The sequence below is a fragment of the Theobroma cacao genome, chromosome 5 (assembly GCF_000208745.1).
Source record: "Theobroma cacao cultivar B97-61/B2 chromosome 5, Criollo_cocoa_genome_V2, whole genome shotgun sequence".
NCBI classification, from domain to species: domain Eukaryota; kingdom Viridiplantae; phylum Streptophyta; class Magnoliopsida; order Malvales; family Malvaceae; genus Theobroma; species Theobroma cacao.
Genome location: NC_030854.1, coordinates 21965175 through 21979336, shown reverse-complemented (window position 1 = coordinate 21979336; position 14162 = coordinate 21965175). Strand labels below are relative to the sequence as shown.

At 33.4% G+C, this 14162-nt stretch overlaps 1 protein-coding gene and 1 long non-coding RNA gene across 2 annotated transcripts; one reads left to right on the top strand and one right to left on the bottom strand.

The window, feature by feature from the left end:
* On the bottom strand, window positions 1264-2886 carry LOC108662096. The gene is made up of 2 exons (XR_001927876.1): window positions 2603-2886; window positions 1264-1489 (listed from the first exon to the last, which is right to left on the bottom strand). It is a non-coding gene; the product is annotated as an uncharacterized LOC108662096 (long non-coding RNA).
* LOC18598690 (magnesium-protoporphyrin IX monomethyl ester [oxidative] cyclase, chloroplastic) lies at window positions 10757-13236 on the top strand. Its single transcript, XM_018122210.1, has 5 exons — window positions 10757-11263; window positions 11592-11656; window positions 11746-12073; window positions 12318-12416; window positions 12822-13236. Exons 1-5 carry the CDS (start codon window positions 10814-10816, stop codon window positions 13083-13085), a joined length of 1206 nt encoding a protein of 401 aa, XP_017977699.1. The 5' UTR covers window positions 10757-10813; the 3' UTR covers window positions 13086-13236.

The window sequence follows — 14162 nt, the reverse complement described above, 5'->3', positions numbered from 1 at the left end:
GTTAATTTGATTGCTAGTTTGAGGTGGGATAATTATGGTGAGGGACAGGAGAGACATGGGAATAACTTAACAGAGTCAAAGGTTCTTTATGAGGTTAGTTGTGGTATGGGTTTGGTGCTTCTCCAGAATCTGTGGGGATTCCAAGAAGGTTGATGATAATTTTTTTGTAACAGAGTAATGCATTACAGGGCATCATTATATTTTGTTGATCAGTAGGGTGAATAACGGGGGGCCTTTATGTGGTTTTGGGAATATTTATGCACCTAATAAGGATGGGGAGAGATAATGTTTATGGGAGGAGCTAGTGGGTATCATTGGACAGCATAATATTTCATGGGTATTGAAAGGAGATTTAATGATGTGGTAGAGTATTATGGTAAAAGAATTAAGCTCTTAGTAAATTATAAAGCAATGGAAGATTTTAGGGATTTTATTGAGGCAGTAGAGCTTACAAATTTACCTATGATAGGCAATGGGTTTAGGGGGGTGCAGTAATCGTAGTGGGCCAGTTTTTAGTAGGTTAGATTTATTTTTGATAGTAGGGGAGATTTTGGAGATGTTCTTGGAGGTGGTGCAAAAATGTCTTCCAACTTCTTTATTAGATCATAATCCAATAATGTATATAGCACGTATCATGTATAAACCATTTGAAAAAGTTCAAAAAGCTGAAATTAACCAGATTGAATATTATATATATTTCAAATATCATTTTTGTAATTAATTTTGCAATTAATTGTTAGTATAAAGAAATTCAAATGTTATCAAGATAAGTAATATGTGCTTAAAAAGATTGTTTTGTTTGGTAAGTCATTAGTCTTTGTTTTTTTCTAAAATGAATATTGATTGCATGATAAACTTGAATGCATTGCTTAGTTTTATTGTTGTTGAATAAAAATTAATATGTTCTGCATTTAGTTTTGTTTATTGAAAATGTGGAATTACAAAAAAATCGATGAAGAAGAAAGTATAAATAATCATATGATTTATTTATTAATTGAATTCATTACCTACGCTACTCATATTGGAGGATAGCAGATAGGGATATAAACAGGTAAGGTACCCACCCAACCCTGAAACTGTTTAAATATTAAAATAACCGAACCCAATAAAAAATCGAATAAAATTAAAAAAAAATTAACCAAAACTGAACCTTATTAGAATAACACTACCCATTAATTATCCGAATCCGTTAATTATCCGATTATTCTAAGTAAATTTTTAGTATTTAGATACCGTTTAATAACTTGACCTTGAAACCCAAAATTCAAATAAAAAATGTTCTACATTAATTCATATAATATTAACTAACAATTAAAAACAATTCCGTAATTACAATCAACGACAATACAACATAAAAATAACACAAGTGTAGCATCAAACATCATATTCAACCCTAAACATACAACAACATGAATACATCATAAATTTCATTTGAATCCCTCTTCTGCCTCAACATCAATTGTGCAAAGTTCACCTCCAATTGAAGATCCTACATAAATTAAAATGATGAAAAATTATGTAACTTGAAATATAATAAATATTTTTATAAAACAAATGAAAAAAATTACTAGTATATTATTTACCTTCCATTTCATTCCTAAACCAATTTTGGGTGCACATTGTTGTCTAGCTAGCTAACTCTAGTAAAGTGAGTTTTATTGTAGAATTCACCTTAATATTTAGTTAATTGTTAGCTGCTATATAATTAAACAAGGAGTGAGACGTATTCCCATCCAAGAAGATAACAACAAATGGTATACTTGCAAATACACAGAAATACAAGTTTGGCGTAGACATGTGATTGGAATTAGGATTAATGATTCAATTTATATCAAAAACCAAAGAGGTAGATGCAAGTAAGAATAATATCAAAAGTCAAGAAGCTTGACACTTTACATCTAGGCAAGAGAACAATTAACTGTGTTGCTACTAGCATGATACAATATTAACAAGCATTCCACCAGCAATACAACATTGCTTTCTTCCACACAACTAAATTCATCATCAAAGCAAAATATGACATGCGAAGATAGAATAGAAATTGAACCCTTTTAACAAGTAGCTTAAAGATTATTTGTTTTAAATTTAATTGTGTATTCCAAGATTCAAGGTAAGTGCTTTGAAAAGACAACTTCAGTGAGCAACCTAGACTTTTGTCTAAGAAAGGATAGAAGCAGAGAGAACAATCCAAGAAACTTTGTCCTTTTCCTCGATGTACTTTGACTCTATCTTAAAAATATCATAAAAGCACTGTATAGGATTACAGATTGATTTTCAAATGATAAGGTGCAGCTCAGATACATGAAAAATTGAAGCCAATTGAGAAAAGGAGATACAACAATCTCAAGAGATCTTAAGTTCACTAATATCCTTAACTTACTGCACAGTCTCACCATTTTGTACTCACAAACATCTGCCTAGATGAACTGATGATCATTTGGCTTTGCAATAGTTATCTTGCCCATTTTTACTCCAAGTTTCAGTAGATAAATTGTTCTTAACATGTTTAAGGAACAATTATTACCTTAAACCGAATCAAATTCTCAAAGAATGCCAAAAACAAATGTTAAACATTCCTAAATCAAATTCGTCGAGAAATTACCTCGAACTGAAAAGGCTCAAAAAAGTAGATTTGCTTGCCAATATGCCAACGACTCTTTAAGAGAGAGAATGTGAGAGAGAAAGGAAAGGAAAAGGAAAATGGTGGTTGATTTGGCTAAGGGAGAAGAGTACGATTGGAAAAGGAGAAATTTTTTAGAGAGCAGCCGCTAGAAGAGGGAGGAAATGAGGTAAAAAAAACTTAGAAAAAAAAAAAGATTTTATTCCTAGGGTTAAGAGGAGTGAAACAGTGCTGTTTTGAAGAAAGAGAATATGTTTTTTTTGAACTTGAAATGAGGGATCATTCAATCTTTATTACATTATGTTCTCTTATATCTATTTTTAGTGTTATCTTAAATAAAAAATTAAGAAAATAGATATAATGTAAAATTTTTATATCTTATATAATTATCTAGTCTTTATTTATATATGGTAGATAAATCATAAGAAGGAATGAAATAGATATAAGATACCAAATCAAATTAAATTAATTGAAAAGATAATTAAGGTTACTTCAAGAAAAATTAAACCTAAATTAAGACAAAAAATATTATATATAGCTTCTAAAAAGTTAAAGTGTTTATTTAACAAAACAATGATATGTTATTAAGTTTGCATCATAGTTCAATTAATATATATTAATTTTACATTTGTTAATTTACAAGTTCAACTAATATAAAAATTTTATATATTTAAGTTTATATCATATATAGTTCAACTAATATAAATTAATTTTACATTTATTAGTTTACAAGTTCAACTAATATAAAAATTTCATATATTTAAGTTTACATCATAGTTCAAGTAATATCAATTAATTTTACATTTGTTAGTTTACAAGTTCAATCAATATAAAAATTTTACATATTTAAATTTCTATCACAATACAAGTAATATAAATTAATTTTGCATTTGTTAGTTTACAAGTTCAACTAATATAAAAAAATTATATATTTAAGTTTGCATTTAGTTAAAATAATATAAATTAATTTTACATCTGTTAGCTTAGAAGTTCAACTAATATAAAAATTTTATATATTTAAGTTTACATCATAAGTAATATAAATTAATTTTACATTTATTAGTTTACAAATTCAACTGATATAAAAATTTTATATATTTAAGTTTGCATCATAATTTAAGTGTTATAACATAATTTTACATTTGTTACTTTACAATTTCAACTAATATAAAAATTTTATATATTTAAATTTGCATCATAAGTAATATAAATTAATTTAACATTTGTTAGTTTAAATTCAACTAATATAAAAATTTTATATATTTAAGTTTGCATCATAAGTACTATATATTAATTTTACATTTGTTAGTTTACAAGTTAAATTAATATAAAAATTTTATATATTTAAGTTTGCATTATAGTTTAGGCAATATAAATTAATTTTACATTTGTTAGTTTACTAGTTCAATTGATATAAAAATTTTATATATTTAAGTTTGCATCATAAGTAATATAAATTAATTTTACAACTATTAGTTTACAAATTTAACTATTATAAAAAAATTTATAAGTAATATAAGTATTATCGACTTCTATATGGGTACCGAGTACCTAAAACTCGAAATAAATATAATCGGATTCGAGTTTTGAGTAACCTAAGGGTGATACCTTGTGAGACCTTGACCTTTATAGACTCGTAAATGGAAGTATACGTGATATCCTTGATCAAGGGTAATTTCGTCATTTCCTTAGTAAACCCATAAAAGTAAGATTTTTAAACAATATTATGGTCTAAGTAGGCCTAAGGCATAAATGGATGGTGAAATTAGGGGTAAAATGGAAAGGAAACCAAAATTTTGACAATTTTCACGATAGGGGCAAAATGGTCATTTTTCACATCGAGTTAAAATTTTAAGTTTTCATGAACCCGAGCATGTCTAGACCATTATGGACCTTGTCCCGGTGTCAAAGGAGTAAAAAGATTGCATAAAGGGTTGCATGAGAACAAGCTAACTAGTCAAGGGCATTTTCGTAATTTTAAGGGAATGGATAAGTTTGGCCTACAAATATCTTGTTTCCAGCAGCTTCTTCTCCCATTTTCCAGCAGCTTGTCTTCTTCTTCTTCTTCTCTTTCACGTTGCTTCCAACCTCCATGGAAGCTTGATGTAGAGCTTGTATAATTTTCTCTCTCTAGCTCTAAATTTTCATACCTTTGAGCCCTTTTGACTAGAACCTTTGTATTCTTCCACTCTCTCTCCTTAAAACCCTTGAAAAATCTTATTTTCATACTTTCTCTCACTAATTGGGCGTTTTAGAGAGAGAAAGAGAGAATTACCCCATTTGTGTGGAAGCTATTGGAAGAGAATTCAACTACAAAGGAACCCTAGGGTGAGTGATGCACTAAGCTTGGTTTTTAGCTGTGGATAATGGCTAGTAATTTAGATTATGAGCTATTTTATTGTTGAGGATGTTCATTCATTTTATAGTGATTTAGATAGTGAATATAGATAGCCATTTAAAGTGGCAATTGAAGGCTAGCTAAGAGATAGCTTTTAGGGTTTATAGTATATGAATTAACATAATGGTGATGTTAATGTGATGGTAGGTTTCAAGGAAGCTCCATCATCCCATTTGGACAATTAGGGGAATTGGAGTCATCTAAAGGCTCAACAATATACCGGTGAGTGAACTTGCATTTCAAACTTTTTTTGAGAAATGTGAATGATTTTATCTAACTTGACTTTGAAAATGTGCCTTGGGAACAAGCCTTTGGTGAAGTGATTTTATATTGTGGAAATGTGCTATACAATGTGCTATGTGTTATCAAAATATGATAGTATGCATGATATGCATTGGGTGCTTCTTTGTATGTTGATGTGGACCCGGCTATGTGCGAGTAGGAGTGCACATAAGCCATTGCTGACCCGGCTATGTGGGAGTGGGAGTGCACATAAGTCGTTGCATATGAGATGATGATGATGGGAGGGTGCATATGATGATTGATATCTATATATATATACATATATGGTATATGGTTGTAAATGCAAAAATGTGAGCATTTGACTTTGTTGAAATTTAGGAGTTTGCATGTGTTACATGTTGCTTTTGTTATTTAGCAGGATGATCTTGTTTTAAGGGAAAAGGGAACCTTTTTTCTTTATGTTTTGATTCTCGCTGTAGCGAGATTCGTTCTCATTGCAGCGAGAAACTCTCTGGTTTGGAAAAGGTAGGTTGGCCGAAAACTCACTACAGCGAGAATCCATTTTCGCTGCAGCGAGGAAGGTACAGTAGCTTCTCGCTGCAACGAAAAACTTTCTGTTTTATGACCAAAATCTCGCTGCAGCGAAAAACTCTCTATTTTTCATCTTATTTTGATCAATTGTTGCCCTATTTTCCACTCATTTGCTACCATATTTTAGCATAGATTTCCAACATTAAGGAATGAGTGAATTAAGCTTAATATGAGGAGGTTTGGTGAGAAACCCTCAGCTAGTCAAGAAACCCTCGGTTAGTTGATAATTAAATCAAGTGTCGCTGCAGCGAGAATGCCTTTCCCGCTGCAGCGAGGACTCATCGTTTATTGACTTGATTCGCATGAATGCTATTAAAGTTTTCACTTTCCAAATCCTTTGTTGAGCATGGACTTCTTCCAATAAGTGATTTTTCTCATGTGGGGTTTACATGAGGGGTTTAATAAGTTCAAAAACAAATTGCATTGTTTTGAAAAAGAATGCATCATGATTTCGTTAAACATTCCTTATGGTATGCTTGTTCCCTTTCTTGTTCACTCACTAGGTTTATACTCACTGTTTTCAACTTCATGTTTTCAGATCACGAGGCAGCAAGTAACTAGGACGAGGTGTCCTCGTAGACTTGTATCCATCTTTTGGTCGGTGTCTCAGCATTCAGTAGTTGTACATTCATCCGAGTCCCTCCGTTGGAAGTCGAGTATTATTTTGTTGTGTATAGACGAACCTAATGTAAATTGTTAAGATACATGTTGTAGACAATGTATATACAGTTGTTTGGTATGCCAGTATGAGATGGCAATGTGTAGTATTATTTTGATTCTAAGTTATGAAATGTGACTTAGTCGTTTATGATGGAATGATAATTATGTCAGATTAATAGACTTGCTTGGGCTTAATGGATTACGTCTATTGGGCCCATGCGCCGATCATGGCCCAAAATTTGGGTTGTGACATACCTGAACCTTACTCGAACCTCAATCGGGTATTAAAAGTAATACCCAAACTCTCATCGTAACCTATTATGAAGTACCTGAATCTGATTTTATGTTATCGGGTACTCGATTATTAACTACCCATTTACATCCCTAATACCAGAGGTGCTTAGTGTTCATTTAGTTGCATGCAGCAAGTTCTTGTTTCTAACCATGACAACAAGTTTCTAGTCCTAAATAAAGAAATATTTAAGACTTCAAATATGATGGTTTGATTATGGCAATATACCACTGCTAACAAAAGAAGATTGTAGTCAAGTCTATATCAGTATGTATCATTGCCTTCACAATGCTTGTTCATGAAGTTATTTTTAACATTCACCAAAAGGAAAATATTGTTTAATATTTTGATTGATGTGAAGATTTACAACAAAATAGGAGATAATGGGAAGCTAATCTTGTGAAAATTGTAAGCTACATAGTATTGATAGGTTCTATGTAGTTTGGCCATGAAATTCATGATCTTATCCTTTAATAAGAATTTCTTGTATTTGTTGGATTATGATCTTATGCCTTGAAATTCTTATACATGTCTTTTGATGTACTTGAATTAAATTAGTTCGTGAGATATAACACATACCAGTTTGAGTTTAAATCTTGTTATTGCTTGGTGGTTTGAACCTTATTGCTCATGGGTACTCATCTCTTATAAAATTATATATGATCTTATGGTTCTTGTTGAAATGTTGGATTAAATATGCATATAGAATATTACTTGAGATATTACAGCAAGATGATCGTGAACTATTGCAATTCTAAATTCTCATAACTTGAGCAAATTTTTTATTCCTTATTGATAAAAGATTTTCTTTTAAGTGTGGTAAAATAAATCTTAAAGAATTAATGAATTGTTTTCCTTTTTTGATAGATCATTCAACTAGCTACTGTTAAGTACAAGCATTCCAATGGCCAAGGATGGTTGAAGGTTGTTGCTGCTTTAGCTTAGTAGCATCCACAATCATCGTCATGATGTCTTCATCGATTGAGGCGGTGGCTCCTCTTGTACCATTATCGACTACAACATCGGCTACTTCAATCCCTTCACTAGTGGAGGTGCTTCCTCCATCTTCTTTGATGCCCATTACTGGTACATTTACTATTACTAATCAAAGTGAGAGTGGCTCTAGTTTGACATCGTAATTAAGGGGTCGAAGGCTTAATGTAGGCCTACCCACTCCCATTGATTCAAAATGACATATTCATTTGACTCTTATTGGAGTAAGGTAATTTCGACTCTAAAATAATGAATATAAATTTTATTAATGCATTACTTAAATAATGAATATGAATTTTATTAATGCGTGCTAATCACGTTACAGTGCTTTTGCTAAGACTGGAGTGATTTCGACAATCACAAGAATAATAAGAGTCATTTTAGTGGTGCCTGACTTACATGGAAGGTTATTCAAGTCAAAGTGAAGGATCGAATCTAGAGAAAAATTGAGATACCATATGTCTTTTCACTAAAATATTAATTTTTATAGAAAAAATATATTTTTTTCATTTCAACACTAATATATTACTATTTGTTATGTAGGAGTCTTTTACGTGGGCTCTTATAGAATGCTTTGATGGTCCAACAGATATGGGAAAAAATTTGCAAAGACTGGTTGAGGGATCTATTAGGGGACAAACGCCTCGAAGCTTAAAAGGAAGTCAAGGTTTCAAGCATCATCCAAGCCAAAGGGATGTCTTGCGCCTAGATCATTATAGAAGTTTGGGATGCTCTCATTGACAATGTCTGTGGCATTGATGAGTAGTAGAGTCGACGTAGAAGCCGAAGGAGAACTACTTAATAGAGAAGGTAGCATAACGAAACACACAAGCGGTTCTTTACCATTTGCCATACATGCTAAGAGAATGGTACGTGTTCTTAATTTGCATTAATATGTTTGCATATATTATGTTACAATATAGATGATGTTGTAATTGTCTTACAATCAAAGGTAATACAGAGACTAGTGACATTTTCTGAGCTATTCGACTGTACCCACAAGCAAAATAAAGATAACAAAGAGTATGTGGACAACAAGTCCAAGACCGTTAATTGTAAGTAATTATAAAAATGAAGTATTCTATAATTTCATTGTTCGTTATATGTTATTTACAAATTTAATTACTAATCCATTTTTTGTAAGAAACATATGCTTTTGCATTATCATAGAAGTATAGTCCCTTGCCATAGTCCTAGTCGAAGGTCAGTTCGTAAGCGTGGTTGGACGATTTTGGAAGGGTGAAGAGCATGTTGACCACCATCTACGGATTTGGCACCAGGGTGTTAGCTACATCAGTACTTGATGTAGCTTAGATGATAGAGTTTGTTTATGGTCCGACACCATCTGCCAATATTGCGGTTGCTCCTCCATGAATCTCGACGGCTACAAGGCACTGAAGGAAGATGTCTCTAGTATGAAGAACCGTATAATAAACTTGGAGTTAAGCATCATGCAGATCCTTCGTTACATGATGCCGACATCCCACTCCAAGTTTTCATTACAGCAACCAGGCCCTTCTAATAATGAGGGCGCACGACTAAGAGACAATGGTAGTGGATAGATTGTAGGTTTTTTATTTGTATTTTTTTATCGATTGTAATAAAAATAATATAATTTTATACTCTTTTTTGTTAATAAAAAATATTTTTAAAAAATATTTATAATAGTTAAAATTATTAATTATCTGTATTTGTATTTTTCATTTGAAATGACAATAGAAACCAATCAATTTGAGTTTTCATAATTTTTTTTTTGTATTTCACATCATTACCGATTGAATTAGCCTTAGTATTACCGGTGGAATCAACCTAATTACTGATGGAGTAGAGGACATCACCATTGAAATTCACCACATTTCAAAACACTCAATTCCGTCGAAAAATTCATTAGTTTGCTTTCGACGAAATTTATTGACGGATGTTACCAGATACCAACAGTAAAGCTTTCGATGGTTTGGATGCTTTACCAACTGAATATGTCGACGAAATATTCTATCGAAAAATATTGATAAAATTTTCATCTACCAATGGAATGACCATTATCAACCATGGTATTGTTGAAAAAATAGCAACAAAAATTTGGTAAGGGTCTATTATTTTGTAGTGTCTTTCGCACGCAATCAAAGAGTTCCTTAAATTAAATTGGTCAAAGTACTCTGATACGTCCATGTACTATGAGATTTTTATCAATTTAGTCTCTCTATCCCAAAACTAATTAATTTAATCTTTTTATTATGAGATTTTGTGCAATCGAGTCCCTCTCTCTAATGCTATCCAAGCTCATCGTTGTTGTTGCCGACGTGATGTTGACATCTAAATTAACCCATATTCATCTAAACCGTTACTAGTATAAGATTTTTGGAGAACATTAAAATAAATCAAATAAAACTTAGATTCATTTAGTACTCTTCTTACAGAGAATCCGTCTTTGCCTGAAACAAATTAAAAAAGAGTGAAGAAGCTTACACATGAAAAGGGCGTGGAGGCTTAAATGTACTGAGTGAAGCAACAAAAGGGGACATGCTGGTCTTTAAAGGGTCATATATGATATTACATAGAAAGAAAATACCATCATTTACAGCTTAATATTTGAAATTCCTTTGTTAACAAATATACAAAAGTGAAAATCGCTGTGTGGCAACGCTCGAGTTGTTCCCCAAGCTTGCAAAGGAATATCAGATCCAGCGCTTAAAATCCACCTCTAGAAAATAACAAAAAAGTCTGAAGGACTTTGAATCAAGATCCAGACCCGTCAAATGTACACCACAAAATCCTTGAGTTGGTTACCCATAGGGCATAGGGCATGGCCATGGCCATGGGAGTGAGGAAACATTATCAGAAACAAACAGGGAAATCAAGGAACACCTATACAAGAATCACACGTGTCAAGCTTCAATTTAGAGACAGATTTCATTGGATGAGATTCAATCAACTGTCAACCAACTATAAATCAGACAGCTTATCCCACAGCCTTCACTCTCTGTTTACCAAGTTTGTGCAGGAAAACCACATAAAAATGGCAGCGGAGATGGCCCTTGTAAAGCCTATCTCCAAATGCAGTAGCAGCAGCCCAAAGTTCAGCAATCCAAGATATGCCAAGTTCAGCAGCGTCAAGATGTCAGCTACTTCCCAGCCAACAACAAAGCCCAGCAAGAAAGCAGCCAAAACCGCAATCAAAGAGACCCTTTTGACGCCAAGGTTTTACACCACTGACTTTGATGAGATGGAGACCCTTTTCAACACTGAGATTAACAAGAACCTCAACCAGTCCGAGTTTGAGGCACTGCTGCAAGAGTTCAAGACTGATTACAATCAGACTCACTTTGTGAGGAACAAGGAGTTCAAGGAGGCCGCTGATAAGATGCAAGGTCCTTTGAGACAGATCTTTGTTGAGTTCTTGGAGAGGTCCTGCACTGCTGAGTTCTCTGGCTTTCTCCTCTACAAAGAACTCGGGAGGAGGCTCAAGGTGACCCCTTTTTCTCATGAATTTGTTTCTGTTGCTGCCTATATACTAGTAATGAAGCTATTTCAGTCATTATCAGGAAATTCGACACATTAATCTTCAATTCATTTCATCTGTGAACGGATTGAGCCATCCAGTTGGGGCCTGTTATTTATTTAGTGCTAACTGAAATCGGTTGCCTAGCATAGTTTCCTTTCCCTTACATTTCCAGAGCTGCATATCTAGACGACATTTTATTTACTGTTGTATCTACATTCTCTTGGAGCAATTTTCTTCCTTAATCAACAAAATGTTCATTCAACTAACAGGGTTTCACGAATTGATTTTGCAGAAAACTAATCCAGTTGTCGCTGAGATTTTCTCTCTCATGTCAAGGGATGAAGCCAGGCATGCCGGGTAAGCACATTGTTGCTTCTCCTGTTTGTGGACATCAACAAATATCACAGCTCCTCATCCAGATAAGTTTACCATTTTATTGGTTGCAGGTTTCTAAACAAGGGCTTGTCTGATTTCAATTTGGCATTAGACCTCGGATTCTTGACAAAGGCTAGGAAGTACACATTTTTCAAGCCAAAGTTCATATTCTATGCTACGTATTTATCAGAGAAAATAGGATATTGGAGATACATTACAATCTACAGACATCTCAAAGCTAATCCTGAGTACCAATGCTATCCTATTTTCAAGTATTTTGAGAACTGGTGCCAGGATGAAAACCGACATGGTGACTTCTTCTCTGCATTGCTCAAGGCACAGCCCCAATTCCTTAATGATTGGAAGGCAAAGCTGTGGTCCAGATTTTTCTGCCTCTCGGTAATCTTCCATTGCTATGTATTCTCTGATAATATCCTCATACTACACTGGGTTAAGATTTTGAAGTAAGCTTCTAACAGAGTAAAACATTAATTTAGGAACTAGTCCAATGCACTTCAGGGGCAAGGCAGCCTTCATATTCCTATTTTGGATAGACAATTCAAACCTCAAAAGACATACATAAAGCTTTAGTCATGCACCTGCAAGTTTACCTCATATGATGGTGTTAAATTTCGTCCTGCAGGTGTATGTTACAATGTACCTGAACGACTGTCAGCGCACTGCTTTCTACGAGGGCATTGGACTTGACACCAAAGAATTTGACATGCATGTCATCATTGAGGTTAGTTTCTGGTTACAATGTCATTTTTGTTGAAAGTTAAAATATGCCAGATGCTTATGCTCAACTTTGAGCTCTACCTTGAATATTATTGTTATACAGCATGGTTAATTAATAGCTAAAAAAATCCCACTCTCATATCTTGCATTTGTTAATGTTTTCAATATTTTTGAGCCATGAAACTGAGGATTCATTTCTCTCATACTGAGATGCCCTAGATGATTGTATAAGGATTCAAATTTCCAAACCATGTAGGACCCGAGCGTGGTACAAGTTACTAGTTAGCAGCTAATCATATATATGTTTCAGCACAAGAGTTCCATAAGGCCTAGTTCAAACAACATATGTTCAACTTTAGAGTTTTGGCTGTCATTTGCAAGTTGTTAATCTGAAATCCCTTGGATGCAGACAAACCGCACAACAGCCAGGATTTTCCCTGCAGTGCTGGATGTTGAGAATCCAGAGTTCAAGAGGAGGTTGGACAGAATGGTTGAGATCAACCAAAACTTGATTGCTGCTGGGGAGAGCCAGGATATTCCCTTGGTAAAGAACTTGAAGAGGATTCCACTAATTGCAGCATTGGCTTCTGAGCTCCTGGCTACATATCTGATGCCACCAATCGAGTCTGGATCTGTTGATTTTGCTGAGTTTGAACCGCAAGTCGTTTACTAATATGTATTTTTTTTACGAGTTCCATTTTTGTGGGACCTTTTTTCAGCTTGAGTTCTGTACTGTCAAATTATGTCATCGCAAATTTTAGTAAATGAAACTGAGGTACACTTCAATGTCCAGTGTGACATAAAAACTTTGTCATTTGCTGTCTGACCATTTCTATTTTTTCCCCTCTCATGCTTACTTTCATTGGCTATACTTGGTAAATGAAAAATATGGCTTTGGGGCACGTTTAATTATTATATTTAAGGTGATATATATTTATATATATATATATATATAAAATAGAGTTCTTTTAAAAAATAAGCCTTATGCATAAGGTGTTTTTGAAAATAGACTTTTTCATAATTTTAACTATTTTTAACAAAGAGAAATAAAATTTGGACAAAATTACCCTTAATGAAACCGATTCATATGTTTGGGTCAAGTAAGTTGACAAGCTTTGTAATTCCTCAATAACTCCTCAGTTCTCATTGATAGACCATACATCTCCTTCCAAAGCATTCTCGCAAAAGCATTTCTCACCGGGTCAATTGTTGAGCATTTTGAGCAGTGATAGAAGTATTATGAAGTGGTTTTTCACATAAAGGGAGTTCACATTTTGAGCATAAACGTAGGCATATTGTTCATATTGATATTCTTGTTGTTTGAAATTGTTGAATATAAATTTGAATTTGGTATTATTGGTGGTTTTTGGCTCGAACGATAATAGGGCATGCGTGACTGGTTGATAATTATTGGGTTTAAGGGTTTAGGTATTGTGTGACTTCAGGTTTGTGTGAGTGGTTGACACCTTATGCATGATTAGTTTTAGGTATGGCGTCACTTAGGGTGTGCATGATTGGTTTAGGTATTACATTTAAGGGTTTTTGGCATTGTGTGATTGGTTGATAGGTCATTGTTTTATTAGTTTGTAGTCATTGTGTGACTTGTTGATAGGTTGTTGCGTGATTGAGTGTAAGTCATTGTGTGACTGCTTGATAGGGCATTGCGTTACTATTATTTGTATGGCATTGCATGATCATTATATGCAGGTCATTGCGTGATTGTTATCTGTAGGGCATTGCGTGACTATTA

What these genes read in the sequence shown, in the direction of transcription:
- LOC18598690 (XM_018122210.1), top strand. Translation starts at nt 10,814, where the DNA reads ATGGCAGCGGAGATGGCCCTTGTAAAGCCTATCTCCAAATGCAGTAGC. An exon ending in CCAGATTTTTCTGCCTCTCG is followed by an intron (nt 12,074 to 12,317) that starts GTAATCTTCCAT and finishes TTCGTCCTGCAG; the next exon opens with GTGTATGTTACAATGTACCT. An exon ending in ACATGCATGTCATCATTGAG is followed by an intron (nt 12,417 to 12,821) that starts GTTAGTTTCTGG and finishes CCTTGGATGCAG; the next exon opens with ACAAACCGCACAACAGCCAG.